The sequence below is a fragment of the Pollachius pollachius genome (assembly GCF_949987615.1).
Source record: "Pollachius pollachius genome assembly, chromosome: 13".
In the NCBI taxonomy this organism is placed as follows: domain Eukaryota; kingdom Metazoa; phylum Chordata; class Actinopteri; order Gadiformes; family Gadidae; genus Pollachius; species Pollachius pollachius.
Genome location: NC_136946.1, coordinates 8,428,892 through 8,444,408, shown reverse-complemented (window position 1 = coordinate 8,444,408; position 15,517 = coordinate 8,428,892). Strand labels below are relative to the sequence as shown.

The window sequence follows — 15,517 nt, the reverse complement described above, 5'->3', positions numbered from 1 at the left end:
GAGACGTTGTTGAATCCACCAAGGAAAGAACATAGTAAAAAAACATAGTATGTCATGCACTGATTGTGTTTATACATTTTCTTTCCCATCAGCCATCTCATGCAGCAGACCAACGGGATGCGCGTGAAGCTCACCAGGAGTTACAGAAGGTCCGAGATGAGGCCCTGGCCACCAAAGAACAGCTAGACCACTACAAACAGAGCTCTAGTCAACATGAGGAGCAGCTAGCCGACAACGAGCAGAGACGCAGTCAACTCCAAGCAGAGTTAGACAATTACAAGAAGACCTCTGGTCAACTTGAAGGGCAGCTAGCTGACTACGAGCAAAGATGTAGTAAACTCATGGAAGAGTTGGACAATTACAAGCAGAGCGCTAGTCAACTCAAACAGGAGCAAGGCGACTTCAAGGCGAGTTCTAGTCAACTCCAGGTAGAGCGTGACGACTACAAGAAGAGTTCTAGTAAACTCCAGGAGCAGTTAAATGTCTCCAAGGAGAGTTCTAGGCAACTCGAAGAACAGCTAGCCGTCTTCAAACAGACCACTAGTAAACTCCAGGAGGAGCTGGAAAACTACAAACAGAGCTCTACCCAACTTCAGGAGCAGCTTGACCAGTACAAGGAGAGCTCTAGTGAACTCCTGGAGCAGGTTAACAAGTACAAACAGAGCTCTAGTGAACTTGAAGAACAGCTAGCTGACTACAAGCAGAGCTCTAATAAACTCCAGGAGCAGCTTGACCAGTACAAGCAGAGCTCTAGTCAACTTCAACAAGAACTAGACGACTCGAAGAAGAACAGTTGTAAACTTAAAGAACAGCTAGAAGTCTACAAGCAGAGCTCTAGTAAACTCCAGGAGCAGCAAGACACCTCGAAGCAGAACAGCAGTCAACTTGAAGAACAGATAGCCAACTTCAAGCAGAGTTCGAGTCAACTTCAGGAGCAGGTTGACCAGTACAAACAGAGCTCTAGTCAACTTCAACAAGAGCTAGATGACTCCAAGCAGAGCTCCAGTCAACTCCAGGAGCAGCTAAATGACTCAAAGCAGAGCTGTAGTCAACTCGAAAAACAGCTAGAAGACTACAAGCAGAGCTCTAGTCAACTCCAGGAGCAGCTAAATGACTCAAAGCAGAGCTGTAGTCAACTCCAAAAACAGCTTGAAGACTACAAGCAGAGCTCTAGTCAGCTTCAGGAGCAGGTTGACCAGAACAAGCAGAGCTCGATTGAACTCGAAGTACAGCTAGCTGACTCAAAGCAGAGCTGTAGTCAACTCCAACAGGAGCTGGAAAACAACAAGCAGAGCTCAAGTGAGCTACAGCAGCAGCAAGACGACTCGAAGCAGAACAGTATTCAACTCGAAAAACAGCTGGAAGAACTCAAGCAGAGCTTGAGTAAACTTCAGCAAGAGCTGGGTGACTCCAGGCAGAACAGTAGTCAACTTGAAAAACAGCTAGCTGATTACAAACAAAGTTCGAGTCAACTGCAACAAGAACTAGACGACTCCAAGCAAAACAGTAGTCAACTCGAAGTACAGCTAGAAGAATACAAGCAGAGCTCGAGTGAACTTGAAGTACAGCTAGCCGACTCCAAGCAAAACAGTAGTCAACTCCAAAAGGAGCTGGAAAACAACAAGCAGAGCTCAAGTGTCCTACAGCAGCAGCAAGTAGACTCGAGGCAGAACGGTAGTCAACTCGAAGAACAAATAGCCGAATACAAGCAGTGCTCAAGTCGACTTCAACAAGAACTAGATGACTCGAAGCAGAACACTAGTCAACTTGAAGGACAACTCGAAGACTACAAGCAGAGTTCGAGTAAACTTCAGGAGCAGATTGATCAGTACAAGCAGAGCTCTAGTCAACTCCAGCAAGAACTAGAAGCCTCTAAGCAGAACAGTAGTCAACTTGAAAAACAGCTGGAAGACCACAAACAGAGCTCTAGTCAACTCCAGCAAGAACTAGAAGCCTCTAAGCAGAACAGTAGTCAACTTGAAAAACAGCTAGCTGACTATACACAGAGCTTGAGTCAGCTTCAACAAGAACTAGACAACTCAAAGCAGAGCTGTAGTCAACTTGAAGAACAGCTAGAAGACCAGAAGCAGAACTCTAGTCAACTTCAGAAGCAGCTTGATGACAACAAGCAGAGCTCTAGTCAAATTCAGGAAGAGTTGAATGACTCCAAGCGGAGCTATAGTAAACTCCAAGAGCAGCTTGAGGTATTTACTTGTAATAATTGCATTGATATGATTTATAATTGTTGTTGACTTATCATTCACTTTTTATACTTTCATATAAATATCAATGGATTTGTTGGCAGACCTCTTGTTTTCCTTTTTTTCAGGAGAAGACATTGGCAATAAGCAGGGTTGAAGAGCAAATGCAGAAGGTATGGATTTATTAAAAATATTATATTCAAGATATGTAATGATTGTCCATCGTTAAAGGGGCTATACTGTAGGTACGATTTTACAGTTGTAAAGACAAGACAGCCGAAAAGAGCAAGAGGGCAAGACTTGCTGTTACATTCATGGTCCTTTGATTGACAGGCAAGATGGACATCCAGAACCAATCAGGGAAGGATGAGATGAGGTTTAAAATCAAAATCTGCTCACGAAGAGGCGGGCACAGTCAATTCAATATAGAATATCAAACAGATATTCTTGCATCGCATTTCACTTTTTAGCTGACTGATGACTAAGGCACTTTTAAATAATCATGCTCGAATGATAGCTGTTGAATCTTACCTGCAACACCTTTTAAAGAAGGGTGCATCTAAGGTTGTTTTCATGGCAGTCATTCAGCATCTAGCATCTCCTCTAACCTTCTCCACGTCAGGCATCGCCAGGAGTCGGTGAGGAGGCTGTTCAGCAGGGGTTGGACCTTCAGCTTCAGGAGGTGCAGAAGGAGGTGGTGGTGGTCAGGGAGGAGCTGGACTCCTGCAAGCAGAGCTCTGATAGGCTACAGGAGCTGCTCCAGGTTGGACAGCTCAGTCTTAAGAATTTATAAGGATAATGAATATGTGATTAGGATCCTTAGACCTTTTTTTTTGTTAGTTTGCTTTTTGTAAGTTTGTAATTTGTTTTTGTTTTCAAGGAGAGGGAAATGACTATCGCCCACCTTAAAGGAGAACTCTACCGGGTAAGAAGACACAAGTTCACTTCCTTGAACTGTATACCAGTCATTAACTAACAGTATTTTAAACAGGTTCTTGTACTTGATCTCACACTGATTATATGCTAGGATTGCCCTCTGCCTCCCCTGTTAAGTCGCTCTGAATAAAAAGCGCAATGTGAAACGATCATGCCAGACTCCCTCCCTCATGATCTCCCCTCCGTCTCTGGTCCCTCCTAGGTCACCGCGAGCGCAGAAGGGGAAGGCGAGGAAGGAGGATCCAGCGTCCCGGGGATCCTCCAGCAGCTCCAGGAGGTCCAGACCCAGGCGGCCGCCACCAAAGAAGAGTTCGCCAGCTGCCGGCAGCGAGCGGACCAGCTCCAGGACGAGCTCCGGTCCCGCGACCTCGCCATCGCCCGGCTCAAAGACGAGCTCCGGGAGCTGCAGGCGGCCTTGGCAGCGGCCAGCCTGTCCCCGGAGCCCCCCTCTCCCTCCCCGACGTCCCCTTCGCCTTCCCCTCAGCCGCGGTCGTCCTCCTCCTCCACCACCACCGCTGCGGCCGCCGGCAGCCAGCCCAAGAGGAAAGCGGGAAAGTCGTTGTCCGGTAAGGGAAGCGGTAGCGCCAAAGACAAGGCGTCCTTATCCAGGAAGAACTCTGCAGCGGCCGCCCAGCAGGCCTCTGAGAAGACCCAGAGCCCAGGGGGCCCCGGGGCCGAACGCCAGCCCCAGCAGGAGCAGCGCCGGCGGGTGTCCGTCGCCGACTCCTCCACGCAGACCCACAAAGACCTCCAGACGACGACCACCCCCACCACCACCACGCCCACAGGGGTGGGCGCGGAGACCCTGAGTCCATCTGCTGCGGCCCAGAAGAAGAAGAAGGAGGAAGAGGAGCAGGAGGTGGTGGCGGAGGTGATCGGGGAGTTCCAGGAGAAGATCGTCCAGATGCAGGAGCTCCACGCCGCCGAGATCCTGGACATGGAGGCGCGGCACATCGCCGAGAGCGAGGGCCTGCGCCTGGACACCCAGGCCCTGGAGAACGAGTGCAAGGCCCTGAAGGCCGTCGTCGACAAGCTGCGCTCCGGGGAGGTGAGGGGGGCAGGGCAGAGGGGACGGGTCGGACAGGGCACCGTGATGCACGCTATGAGGTCACATGGTTTCTAGAAGCCTTTTTAGATTCAATGCACTGGCGGTCGCAGTGGCTTACAAACAACAGATTACGCGTCACACTGTGCGTCACAGCACATTTCCCTGGCTAATAGCTGACGGGTGACCCTGCCGCTCCAAGGGATTACAGTCAAATTCCGGCTCGTAGATTTGACCTACAGCACCTTTTAGTGTTGACCTAAGCACCTTGATGTTCCCTCCAGGCATCGTCGGCCCGAACAGAGCGGCCTGCGTCACTGCAGTTCAGGGACGGATACACCAGCGGTAAGAGACACCGTCTTAATGGTTCAGCATTCAGTCGTTGGCAGAACCGGTGTGAGAAGTACCCTTTGTGTGGCTCCCCCTACAGACAGCAGCTCAGACTACAGCCAGCGGACGGGCTACGACCCCCCCAGCCTGCAGCAGGAGTTCAGGACCACCCCGGAGGGAGCCAGGCGGGACGGGGAAGACCCACTCCCTGACAAGATCAAGGTATTCAAAGGACATAACTTTATTGATCGCTTGCGAACGTCATTTCTCGCAGGGAGTCTCAGTCTGCAGGCAGACGGACAATGAACAGTTCAACTTTCTATCCATAATGCCTCACCTTTAATCTTTGATGGATGTGGCATCTAAGCTTGCTTAAAAGAAAATCAGCTTGATCTTAACAGTAATACCTGCCTAACAGCAAGTAAGATCGGTGCCATCGTGTTTTCTTAGCCTATAATCACAGTTACAGTCCCAAAGGGCAGAACAGGCCATATATTTCTGACAGTAATCGAATGTGTCTGTGTGTGTGTGTTTGTTTGTGCGTCTGTGTGTGTGTGTCCATCCAGACCCTGCTGAGAGAGGTGCACCAGGAGGGCATGCAGGTCCTGTCCCTGTCAGAGTTCCCCCTGACGGAGGACCAGGCCGGGGGGTCAGGAGGACCAGGGTGGGGCCAGCCCCCCAGCCCAGGCTGGCCCAGGGAGAGGCAGGCCCTGCTGGACACAGTGCAGTCCCTGAAGACCCTGGTCACCCAGATGCAGACAAGCAGGGGAACACAGGTGAGACCACCTTATCATCTAGATTTGGAAGGAAGTTAAACTTACCGTTATACATTTTCTCCTCATGACTTTAACGTAACAAGTCTGATCGTTTTGGGTAACGGTTAAAAGCTTCCAATCCAGACTGCTTGGGCCTGTTTGTTGACCGTTGTCTCTCTCCGTCCCTCCCGTCCCCCCCGTCCCTCCCCTCTCTCCCGTCCCTCCCCTCTCTCCGTCCCTCCCGTCCCCCCCGTCCCTCCCCTCTCTCCAGACCCCCGGAGGAGCGGACTGGCGTGGGGAGCTGCTGGGTGCGGTGCAGCAGGTGCTGATGGGGGAGCGTGGCGTGCTGAAGAGCACCCTCTACAGCCAGCTGGACCAGCTGGACAGCAGCGACGCCGTCGTCCACCTCAACCAGCTGGAGCAGAGGCTGGCCCAGCAGGTGAGCCCCCCGGCCTTGGCCCTCCTTCTGCCCGGGAGAACCCCCTTATGGGAGGACTTTCATTTGGAAAACGAAAAAAGTGGATCCAGTTTACTGGTAAAAAAAAAAGAAGTGTCCTATTTTTGATGCTTTCAGTGAAGAAGAGTGGTGGTTGAGCGTTGTTGAACGATGTTGCTGAGGCAAGTTTGTGTACAGTAGTCAGTTTACTCCTGGGTCTTAATCGCACACTCACACAATCGGATGAAATGTGGCAGCACATCTAACAGCAGAGCATAAACTAAAAATAAAATATCCCAGGGGTCGCTTGAATAATTATTTTTAGAAGTCCCTTGGAAGCCGGGTGGGCAGAATTGCAAAAAACAACAAAAAACTGTTTTCTCGCTCTGTCTGTCTCTCTGACCCTCTGTCTCTCTGTCTCTCTGTCTCTCTGTATCTGTCTCTGTCTCTGTCTCTCTCTTTCTCTGTCGCTCTGTCTCTGTCTCTCTGTCTCTGTCTCTGTCTCTGTCTCTGTCTCTGTCTCTCTCTGTTTCTGTCTCTCTCTGTCTCTGTCTCTCTGTCTCTGTCTCTCTCTGTCTCTGTCTCTCTCTCTCTCTCTCTCTCTCTGTCTCTGTCTCTGTCTCTGTCTGTCTGTCTGTCTGTCTGTCTCTCTCTCTCTGTCTCTGTCTCTGTCTGTCTCTCTCTCTCTGTCTCTGTCTCTCTGTCTCTGTCTCTCTCTCTCTCTCTCTCTCTGTCTCTGTCTCTGTCTCTGTCTCTGTCTCTCTCTCTGTCTCTGTCTCTGTCTCTCTGTCTCTCACTAACATACATTGTGTTGTCTCAGTCTTGGTCACTAACATGCAGTGTGTTGTCCCTCTGTCTGTCCCCTAATGCAGGAGGTCCACCACAGAGAGGCCATGGGTTCTCTCCACACCGCTGACCGCTCCAGTCTCCTCTCTGAGGTCCAGCAGCTCAGAGCCACGATGGAGCAGCTCCACCAAGGTCATTAGATGTGTTAACGCTGTCAGGATGTAAACAGAATTTCAACAAATATGACCAAAAAAACGATATAAATAATAATAACCTTGATCCAAACACACTTTTCAGTCTTCCACTAAACTACTAATCAAATGAAACGGAAAAGGCATGCATGCATTTTAATTACAAATACGTCCTTAAGACCACCCTGGTCCTGTGCTGCGCCCCACAGCTTGAGAACCCCTGCTCTGAACAGCCTTTCAATCTCACTGTGTCTTCCAGGCGTCCAGCCAGCCTCGTCCCCGGGGCCAGAGGCTGAGGGCGGGGCCCAGAGAGGGAGTGCGGGCCCTGGGTCCGGGGCCCCCGGGGACAGGGTCCTGATGGAGGAGCTGAAGGGGGCGCTGTCCCAGACCAAGCTGGAGCTGGAGACCACGCTGAAGGCCCAGCACAAGCACCTGAAGGAGCTGGACGCACTCAGGTCCCACCCGGAGACACACACACACACACTCTTACACAATGAAGTTACACACACACACTCTTACACAATCACGTTTCTCACACACACACACAAACACACACACTCTTACACGATCACGTTATTCACACACACACACAAACACACACACACTTACACAATGAAGTTACACACACACTCTTACACGATCACGTTTCTCACACACACACACACACACAAACACACACGCACACACACACTCTTATTCAATCATGTTTCACACACACACACACACACACACACACACACACACGCGCGCGCACACACACTCTTACACAATCACATACACACACACTCATACACACACTCTTACACGTTTTACAAACACATACACACTCTAAGATAATCACATTTCACACACACACACACACACACACACACACACACTCTTGGACAATTACATTTCACACACACACTTGTCATTCATCGACCATCTATTAAATTATTTACAATGGCTTTTTATTTTTATTTAGATACGTTTAAAAATATATAAAGTGATCAATCAACTTTAATTATGTCTCTAAGCCTAAACACTTTCTTCCATGATGTTCAATTATGTCCAAGCCATACCCACAGCTTCCCTTTACTACCAGTAGTGAAACAATATCTGCCCCCAGGCCGGCCCTTGTTGCCTCGGGCGCGAGTCCGGTACAGTCAGACATATAGATCTAAAGCCTGGATCACGTGGTGAAGAGTATGTGTCCCCCAGGAAGGAGGTGTCTGAGCGGGCCGGGGAGCTGGAGGCGCTGACGGGCCAGCTGTCTGAGGAGCGCAGGAGGAGCAGGGAGCTGCAGTGGGTCCTGGAGAAGGAGCGGTGTCGGACCGGCAGGAGTGAGGAGAGCCAGCAGGAGGAGCTAGAGGTCAGACATTCATGTTATGAATGGTATTATCACCTTCATGTATGACGTCTATAACATAACCTGTCCTAGGCTGTAGCTGTATTAATAAGTATTATTACATTATAAATGATGTTATGCTCCTCATGTATAACGTCTATAACATAACCTGTCCTAGGCTATAGCTGTATTAATAAGTATTATTACATTATAAATGATGTTATGCTCCTCATGTATAACGTCTATAACATAACCTGTCCTAGGCTATAGCTGTTATAATAAGTATTATTACATTATAAATGATGTTATGCTCCTCATGTATAACGTCTATAACATAACCTGTCCTAGGCTATAGCTGTATTAATAAGTATTATTACATTATAAATGATGTTATGCTCCTCATGTATAACGTCTATAACATAACCTGTCCTAGGCTATAGCTGTTATAATAAGTATTATTACATTATAAATGATGTTATGCTCCTCATGTATAACGTCTATAACATAACCTGTCCTAGGCTATAGCTGTTATAATAAGTATTATTACATTATAAATGATGTTATGCTCCTCATGTATAACGTCTATAACATAACCTGTCCTAGGCTATAGCTGTATTAATAAGTATTATTACATTATAAATGATGTTATGCTCCTCATGTATAACGTCTATAACATAACCTGTCCTAGGCTATAGCTGTATTAATAAGTATTATTACTTTATAAATGATGTTATGCTCCTCATGTATAACGTCTATAACATAACCTGTCCCAGGCTATAGCTGTATTAATAAGTATTATTACATTATAAATGATGTTATGCTCCTCATGTATAACGTCTATAACATAACCTGTCCTAGGCTATAGCTGTTATAATAAGTATTATTACATTATAAATGATGTTATGCTCCTCATGTATAACGTCTATAACATAACCTGTCCTAGGCTATAGCTGTTATAATAAGTATTATTACATTATAAATGATGTTATGCTCCTCATGTATAACGTCTATAACATAACCTGTCCTAGGCTATAGCTGTATTAATAAGTATTATTACATTATAAATGATGTTATGCTCCTCATGTATAACGTCTATAACATAACCTGTCCTAGGCTATAGCTGTTATAATAAGTATTATTACATTATAAATGATGTTATGCTCCTCATGTATAACGTCTATAACATAACCTGTCCTAGGCTATAGCTGTTATAATAAGTATTATTACATTATAAATGATGTTATGCTCCTCATGTATAACGTCTATAACATAACCTGTCCTAGGCTATAGCTGTATTAATAAGTATTATTACATTATAAATGATGTTATGCTCCTCATGTATAACGTCTATAACATAACCTGTCCTAGGCTATAGCTGTATTAATAAGTATTATTACATTATAAATGATGTTATGCTCCTCATGTATAACGTCTATAACATAACCTGTCCCAGGCTATAGCTGTATTAATAAGTATTATTACATTATAAATGATGTTATGCTCCTCATGTATAACGTCTATAACATAACCTGTCCCAGGCTATAGCTGTATTAATAAGTATTATTACATTATAAATGATGTTATGCTCCTCATGTATAACGTCTATAACATAACCTGTCCTAGGCTATAGCTGTATTAATAAGTATTATTACATTATAAATGATGTTATCCTCTTCATGTATAACGTCTATAACATAACCTGTCCCAGGCTATAGCTGTATTAATAAGTATTATACATTATAAATGATGTTATGCTCCTCATGTATAACGTCTATAACATAACCTGTCCCAGGCTATAGCTGTATTAATAAGTATTATTACATTATAAATGATGTTATGCTCTTCATGTATAACGTCTATAACATAACCTGTCCTAGGCTATAGCTGTATTAATAAGTATTATTACATTATAAATGATGTTATGCTCCTCATGTATAACGTCTATAACATAACCTGTCCTAGGCTATAGCTGTATTAATAAGTATTATTACATTATAAATGATGTTATGCTCCTCATGTATAACGTCTATAACATAACCTGTCCTAGGCTATAGCTGTATTAATAAGTATTATTACATTATAAATGATGTTATGCTCCTCATGTATAACGTCTATAACATAACCTGTCCTAGGCTATAGCTGTATTAATAAGTATTATTACATTATAAATGATGTTATGCTCCTCATGTATAACGTCTATAACATAACCTGTCCTAGGCTATAGCTGTATTAATAAGTATTATTACATTATAAATGATGTTATGCTCCTCATGTATAACGTCTATAACATAACCTGTCCCAGGCTATAGCTGTATTAATAAGTATTATTACATTATAAATGATGTTATGCTCCTCATGTATAACGTCTATAACATAACCTGTCCCAGGCTATAGCTGTATTAATAAGTATTATACATTATAAATGATGTTATGCTCCTCATGTATAACGTCTATAACATAACCTGTCCCAGGCTATAGCTGTATTAATAAGTATTATTACATTATAAATGATGTTATGCTCCTCATGTATAACGTCTATAACATAACCTGTCCCAGGCTATAGCTGTATTAATAACCACAATGCTGAGTGATGCCGTGCTCCTGACGGACGTCCTCTCCCACCGCTCCGCTCCCAGGACCTCCGGGTGGCGGCGGAGGAGCAGCGGAGCCAGGCGGCCCAGCTGGCCTCCTCCCTGGAGGAGGAGCGCCGCGCCTCCTCCCAGCGGAGCCTCCAGGGCCAGCAGGCCCAGCTCTCCCTGCAGAGCCGGCTCCAGGAGCTCCAGGTGCAGCTGGACACCCAGCAGGCCACGGCCCGCGAGATGAGCAGCGCCCTGGGCAGGGAGCGGGAGCTGAGGACGGGGGCCGGCGGGGCCGAGGAGGAGCAGGAGGCGGGGGGGGGGGAGAGGAGCGTGCTCAAGAGGCTGCAGCTGGAGCTGGATGAGAAGCATGCACAGGTGAGGGTGGGGTCCCACCTGGAGACCTGATGGGGAACACACTTTACCACATGGGTTAACACGAGTTAATGGTATACAAAAACATTTAGTTTTAGATTTGTTTTTTAAATGATGATTTGAACACTATGTGATTAAAAAATAATGATGTTTAGGGCTGAGAGCTTTAGAGAAAGAGGGGGCTTGTTGTCCCCATGGTTACGACCCAGGCTAACTTAAAGATAGTTTCTTAATACCGTTGTTGTGTAACAGTTGTAATGAGCGATGTTGAATATGAAATCCGCCACACAACATTTTGTGGCTATGTGTTAGGGAAGCCTAACACACAGACGCGGCTATTAAATATATATATACATATATATATATATATATATATATTTTATTTATCTTTAACCAGATCCTGTATAACACAAATGTGCTACAAATCCCTCTTCCTCCTCCTCCTCTTCCTCCTCCTCCTCCTCCTCCTCATTCCTCCTCATTCCTCCTCGTCATTCCTCCTCCTCCTCCTCCTCATTCTTCCTCCTCCTCGTCATTCCTCCTCCTCCTCCTCCTCATTCTTCCTCCTCCTCCTCATTCCTCCTCTTCCTCCTCCTCCTCCTCATTCCTCTTCATTCCTCCTCGTCATTCCTCCTCCTCCTCCTCATTCCTCCTCTTCCTCCTCCTCCTCCTCCTCATTCTTCCTCCTCCTCCTCATTCCTCCTCATTCCTCCTCCTCATTCCTCCTTCTCGTCCTCCTCCTCCTCCTCCTCCTCCTCCTCCTCCTCCTCCTCCTCCCCCCCCCCCCCCCAGGTGGTGCGCCTCCTCGGGGAGCTGGAGGCCCAGCGACTGGAGGCGGTGCGGCAGCAGGAGGAGGTGCAGCGGGGCCGGCAGCGGGACCAGGGGGCGCTGGAGGAGGCGCGCGGCCAGCTGGCCCTGCTGGAGCAGCGGGCGGGAGACACCCAGCAGCAGCTGGAGAGAGAGGCCCAGAGGAGGAGGTGCCTGGAGCAGGAGAAGGAGGCGCTGGAGGAGAGGCTGGCGGAGGTGGGGAAGCAGCTGGCGCGGTCGCACGACCCACAAGACGTGAGCGTTTTAAGAGCTTTACCTCGTTGTTGGGTTTTTGTTGTGATATTTTAATATTTTAAGGCTTGTCAGGCTAAAATACGTCATATCCAGTTTTTACACCTTTTACCAGGTTTGAGTGTTATTAGCCGTTTCAAGCCGTTTTGAAAATCCCTCATACATCTAGGTGGACACGCCCACTTGTGATGTCAGAAGAGGGCCGATTTTCAAATGGGCGTTTATTCGCGAATCACACTCACACATGGGGGTATAATACGTCACCTTTTAAGTTGAAAACTACTCGATGACCGAATAGCTTAGCGTTACATTTTCGGATTCATAACATCCTAACCGTAGTGTGCTATTTAAAATGGCCCACTAAAGTTGAAGTAGGTTTATAGTGGTGTTTTCCCCCTCTTCACAGTAGTGCAACCACGACCTAGCCATCTCCAGCTAAGCCTGCGTATCGCTCTGTGTGCCTCTCCCACAGCCTGCCCGCGACACACCCACGGACCGCGCCACAGACGGGCTGCACCACCAGGAGACCCCCACCTCCGCCTCCACCACCCATGGGCCCGCGGGCCCCGGCCCCTACTCTGACGGCACCAGAGGGGCCCAGTCTGGACCGCCGGGAGCATGGCGCCCTGGCGACCAGATCCTGGGCAAGCTGCACCTCACCGCCTCCAAGATCCGCGCCATGACCGGCAAGAGCACCGACAGGTAGCACGCACTTCCTGTGCCCTGCGTTGCGGTGCCTGTTTAATTCCTTTCATTCAATCAGACGTTTTTGCTTGTTTCTGATACGGGAGGAAACCTCTCCCTTCTCCTTAATGATGTAAAAAAAAAAAAAATTAAGAATCAAAGTATGAAATTATAACCTGTTATGTTCCATCGTTGCAATTGTGTGTTTATATGTGTTCAAAACAAGTGTTGACACGCCCTTTAACCTCAGCACTCAGTTAAGCATCCACTCACCTGTTGAAGACAGAGTAACCTAAGGGTTACACAACATTTGAGGCATTGTGCCTCAATTGTTGTGTAACCATTAGGATTGTTCATCTATGCTTCTGTGACATGGCATTGTATTCACTCTGATTTTTTTTTTATGTATGCTGGACATACTATAACCTTCTTTATTTTATTATTGCATCTTTTTATATTCTATGGGTTGCTGTAACAAGTACATTTCTCATGCGTGGGATGAAATAAAGTTTGTACCATTAGCTGGTACCTAGTGGTAGCAGGAGTGGCCTGATCTCCCCTCTGGACCCCATCACTGTCCTGTGTGTGGCTGCAGTCTGACCGCGGAGGTGGAGAAGGAGGAGCTCTCCTGGATCCAGACCAACCTGGACGAGGTCATCAGTATGTTACAGCAGTCCCCCGGCTTGCCCGCGCTCTCTGAGGTCAGTCCACTGCTGTTGGCGTGTTTGTTTTTCCTTTTTGTGTCAGGGTAGTACGGCCCTTGACATACAAGCACCTTTCTTGAATTGAATGTGACACACCCGATAACTCAAGCAAAGCATTCGTCCTGTTGTGTTGCGGTCAACTTTTGAATGTGATCAAAACAATAGTCTTTTACACCAATTCAGACGGTTTTCTCGTTAACATGTTCGTTTTTTTTACTGCAGACCTGTATGGAATTTCCAAAGACTGCTGATTATTTGTATTAAAATATCTCTTAATATCTTTAAATTCCCTATCTCTGTATATTATTCATTTCATATTTTGTTCTTCATGAACCATTATCAAATATAGTAACTTCAACCAGGACTTCATATTACTGACATGAAAAACGAAAGAAACTCAATCATTGTGACTTTGACGTCCTGCTCGTCTAGCACCAGCGTCTGGCTCCGATGGCAGGAAGTCCCCTGGGCAGCAGTTCGTCTAACTTCCTGTCGGAGCGCCTGCTGCGTCAGAATGCCGAGCTGACGGGCTTCGTGAGCCGGCTGACGGAGGAGAAGAGCGACCTGCGGAACCAGACGCTGCGTCTGGAGGACGAGCTGCGGAGACAGCGCCACGCCGGAGCCCTGTCGGCAGACACCGTGAGTACTGCGGCCGCTACTGCAGACAGTACTGCAGACAGTACTTAAGAGAGTACTGCGTGCGGGACATTAGTCAGTACATCACCCAGTAAATTAGAGAGCGCTGCTGCTAGTACCGTAGTCAGTTCTTGTCCCAGTACGTTTGAGAGTACTGCAGCCAGTACTTTAGTCAGTACATCACCGAGTACTGACTTAAGTACTGCAGCCTGACTTTAGTCAGTACGTCACCCAGTACTTTAGAGAGTACTGCAGCCGGTACTTTAGTCAGTATTTCTCCCAGTACTTCAGTCTTACATCACTGCGTACTATGGTCAATACATCACTGATCACTTTACAGAGTACTTACTTTAGTACTTTACTCACTACATCAGTGAACACTTTAGAGAGTACCTCAGGTCGTACTCAGTCAGTACTTTAGTAACCCCCCCCTCACCCTCTCCTCCGCCCCTCCCAGACTGGGATCAGGAGCGGCCCCACCAGGAGCGACTGGGCGGTGTCCAGCGCGCTGCTGTCCCAGGAGCGCGAGGCGTGGTCGCGGGAGCGCTCCCGTCTGGAGAAGGCCCTGCAGCAGGCCCAGGCCCAGACGGGCCGGCTGAGGGGGGAGGTCCGCAGCGAGGCCCTCAGCGACGTCACGGGGCCCGACCTGGACCACGCCGCCCTCAAGGTCAGCAAGGGGGGGGGGATGCTTGTCTGACCAGGGCCGCGGGGGGGGCACTCTTTTACAGGTGCAACATTTCTGCTTATTATCATGCAGGCTGTCAGACTGATGCCCTGCAGCCTGATCTATACACCAGAGAGGGAATGAAGTTTAGAATAGTTTTTGTATTTGTATGTAAATTGTAGTTATTCTTTTCGTTATTTTCTTTTGGTACAGTGTAAAGTGCTTTGGGAAAACCTGTAATATACTGTTGTTATCCGTTGCTGTGTGTATTCTTTAATATGTTTTGCATTTTTTAGCCATCCTGTGCCTAGCTTAACATCTTGCCAAAGGACTACAGTTGAAAATAAGCCTGCTGGCTAACACTGGCAGAAACGTGGATCATTGTGCACTGTCCTTTTAATAAACACATGAAATTAAACGGAAAAATACATTAACCAATACATTCCTCATCCCTTGCCCCCCCCTCCCCATAGAGGATATATGGGAAGTACCTGCGGTCGGAGAGCTTCCGCAAGGCGCTGGTCTACCAGAAGAAGTACCTGCTGCTGCTGCTGGGGAGCTTCCAGGAGTGTGAGGAGGCCACCCTGGCCCTCATCACCAGGATGGGGGGCCGTCCCGCCATCTGCGGCCCGGACTCGGTCGCACTACGCCGCCGCCGCGGCCTCACGCGCTTCCGCTCGGCCGTGCGCGTCTCCATCGCCCTCTCCAGGTAGGGGGCCCGTGGGGGGGGTTCTGGGTGGAGGGTGGGGAGAGGCGTGGTTAGGACCGGGTGGACGAGGACCGCGTGTGTTGGGAGGTGTCCGCTTATGACA

General features: G+C 47.7%; 1 protein-coding gene across 5 annotated transcripts in view; it reads left to right on the top strand.

Moving 5' to 3' along the window:
- Window positions 1-15,517, top strand: part of akap9 (A kinase (PRKA) anchor protein 9) — a 75,288-nt gene that overhangs the window by 57,362 nt on the left and 2,409 nt on the right. For 3 of the 5 annotated variants that reach the window (XM_079749536.1, XM_079749538.1, XM_079749535.1), the window contains 19 exons: window positions 93-2,204; window positions 2,330-2,374; window positions 2,824-2,964; window positions 3,082-3,126; window positions 3,340-4,185; window positions 4,467-4,527; window positions 4,613-4,734; window positions 5,079-5,288; window positions 5,539-5,706; window positions 6,576-6,681; window positions 6,940-7,135; window positions 7,881-8,031; window positions 10,644-10,961; window positions 11,751-12,020; window positions 12,490-12,719; window positions 13,297-13,402; window positions 13,838-14,044; window positions 14,499-14,708; window positions 15,179-15,414. In XM_079749536.1, coding sequence (XP_079605662.1) covers window positions 93-2,204; window positions 2,330-2,374; window positions 2,824-2,964; window positions 3,082-3,126; window positions 3,340-4,185; window positions 4,467-4,527; window positions 4,613-4,734; window positions 5,079-5,288; window positions 5,539-5,706; window positions 6,576-6,681; window positions 6,940-7,135; window positions 7,881-8,031; window positions 10,644-10,961; window positions 11,751-12,020; window positions 12,490-12,719; window positions 13,297-13,402; window positions 13,838-14,044; window positions 14,499-14,708; window positions 15,179-15,414 — 5,780 coding nt within the window. The remainder of the gene's footprint in view (window positions 1-92; window positions 2,205-2,329; window positions 2,375-2,823; window positions 2,965-3,081; window positions 3,127-3,339; window positions 4,186-4,466; window positions 4,528-4,612; window positions 4,735-5,078; window positions 5,289-5,538; window positions 5,707-6,575; window positions 6,682-6,939; window positions 7,136-7,880; window positions 8,032-10,643; window positions 10,962-11,750; window positions 12,021-12,489; window positions 12,720-13,296; window positions 13,403-13,837; window positions 14,045-14,498; window positions 14,709-15,178; window positions 15,415-15,517) is intronic. The other 2 variants (XM_079749539.1, XM_079749537.1) reach the window with 2 other exon arrangements.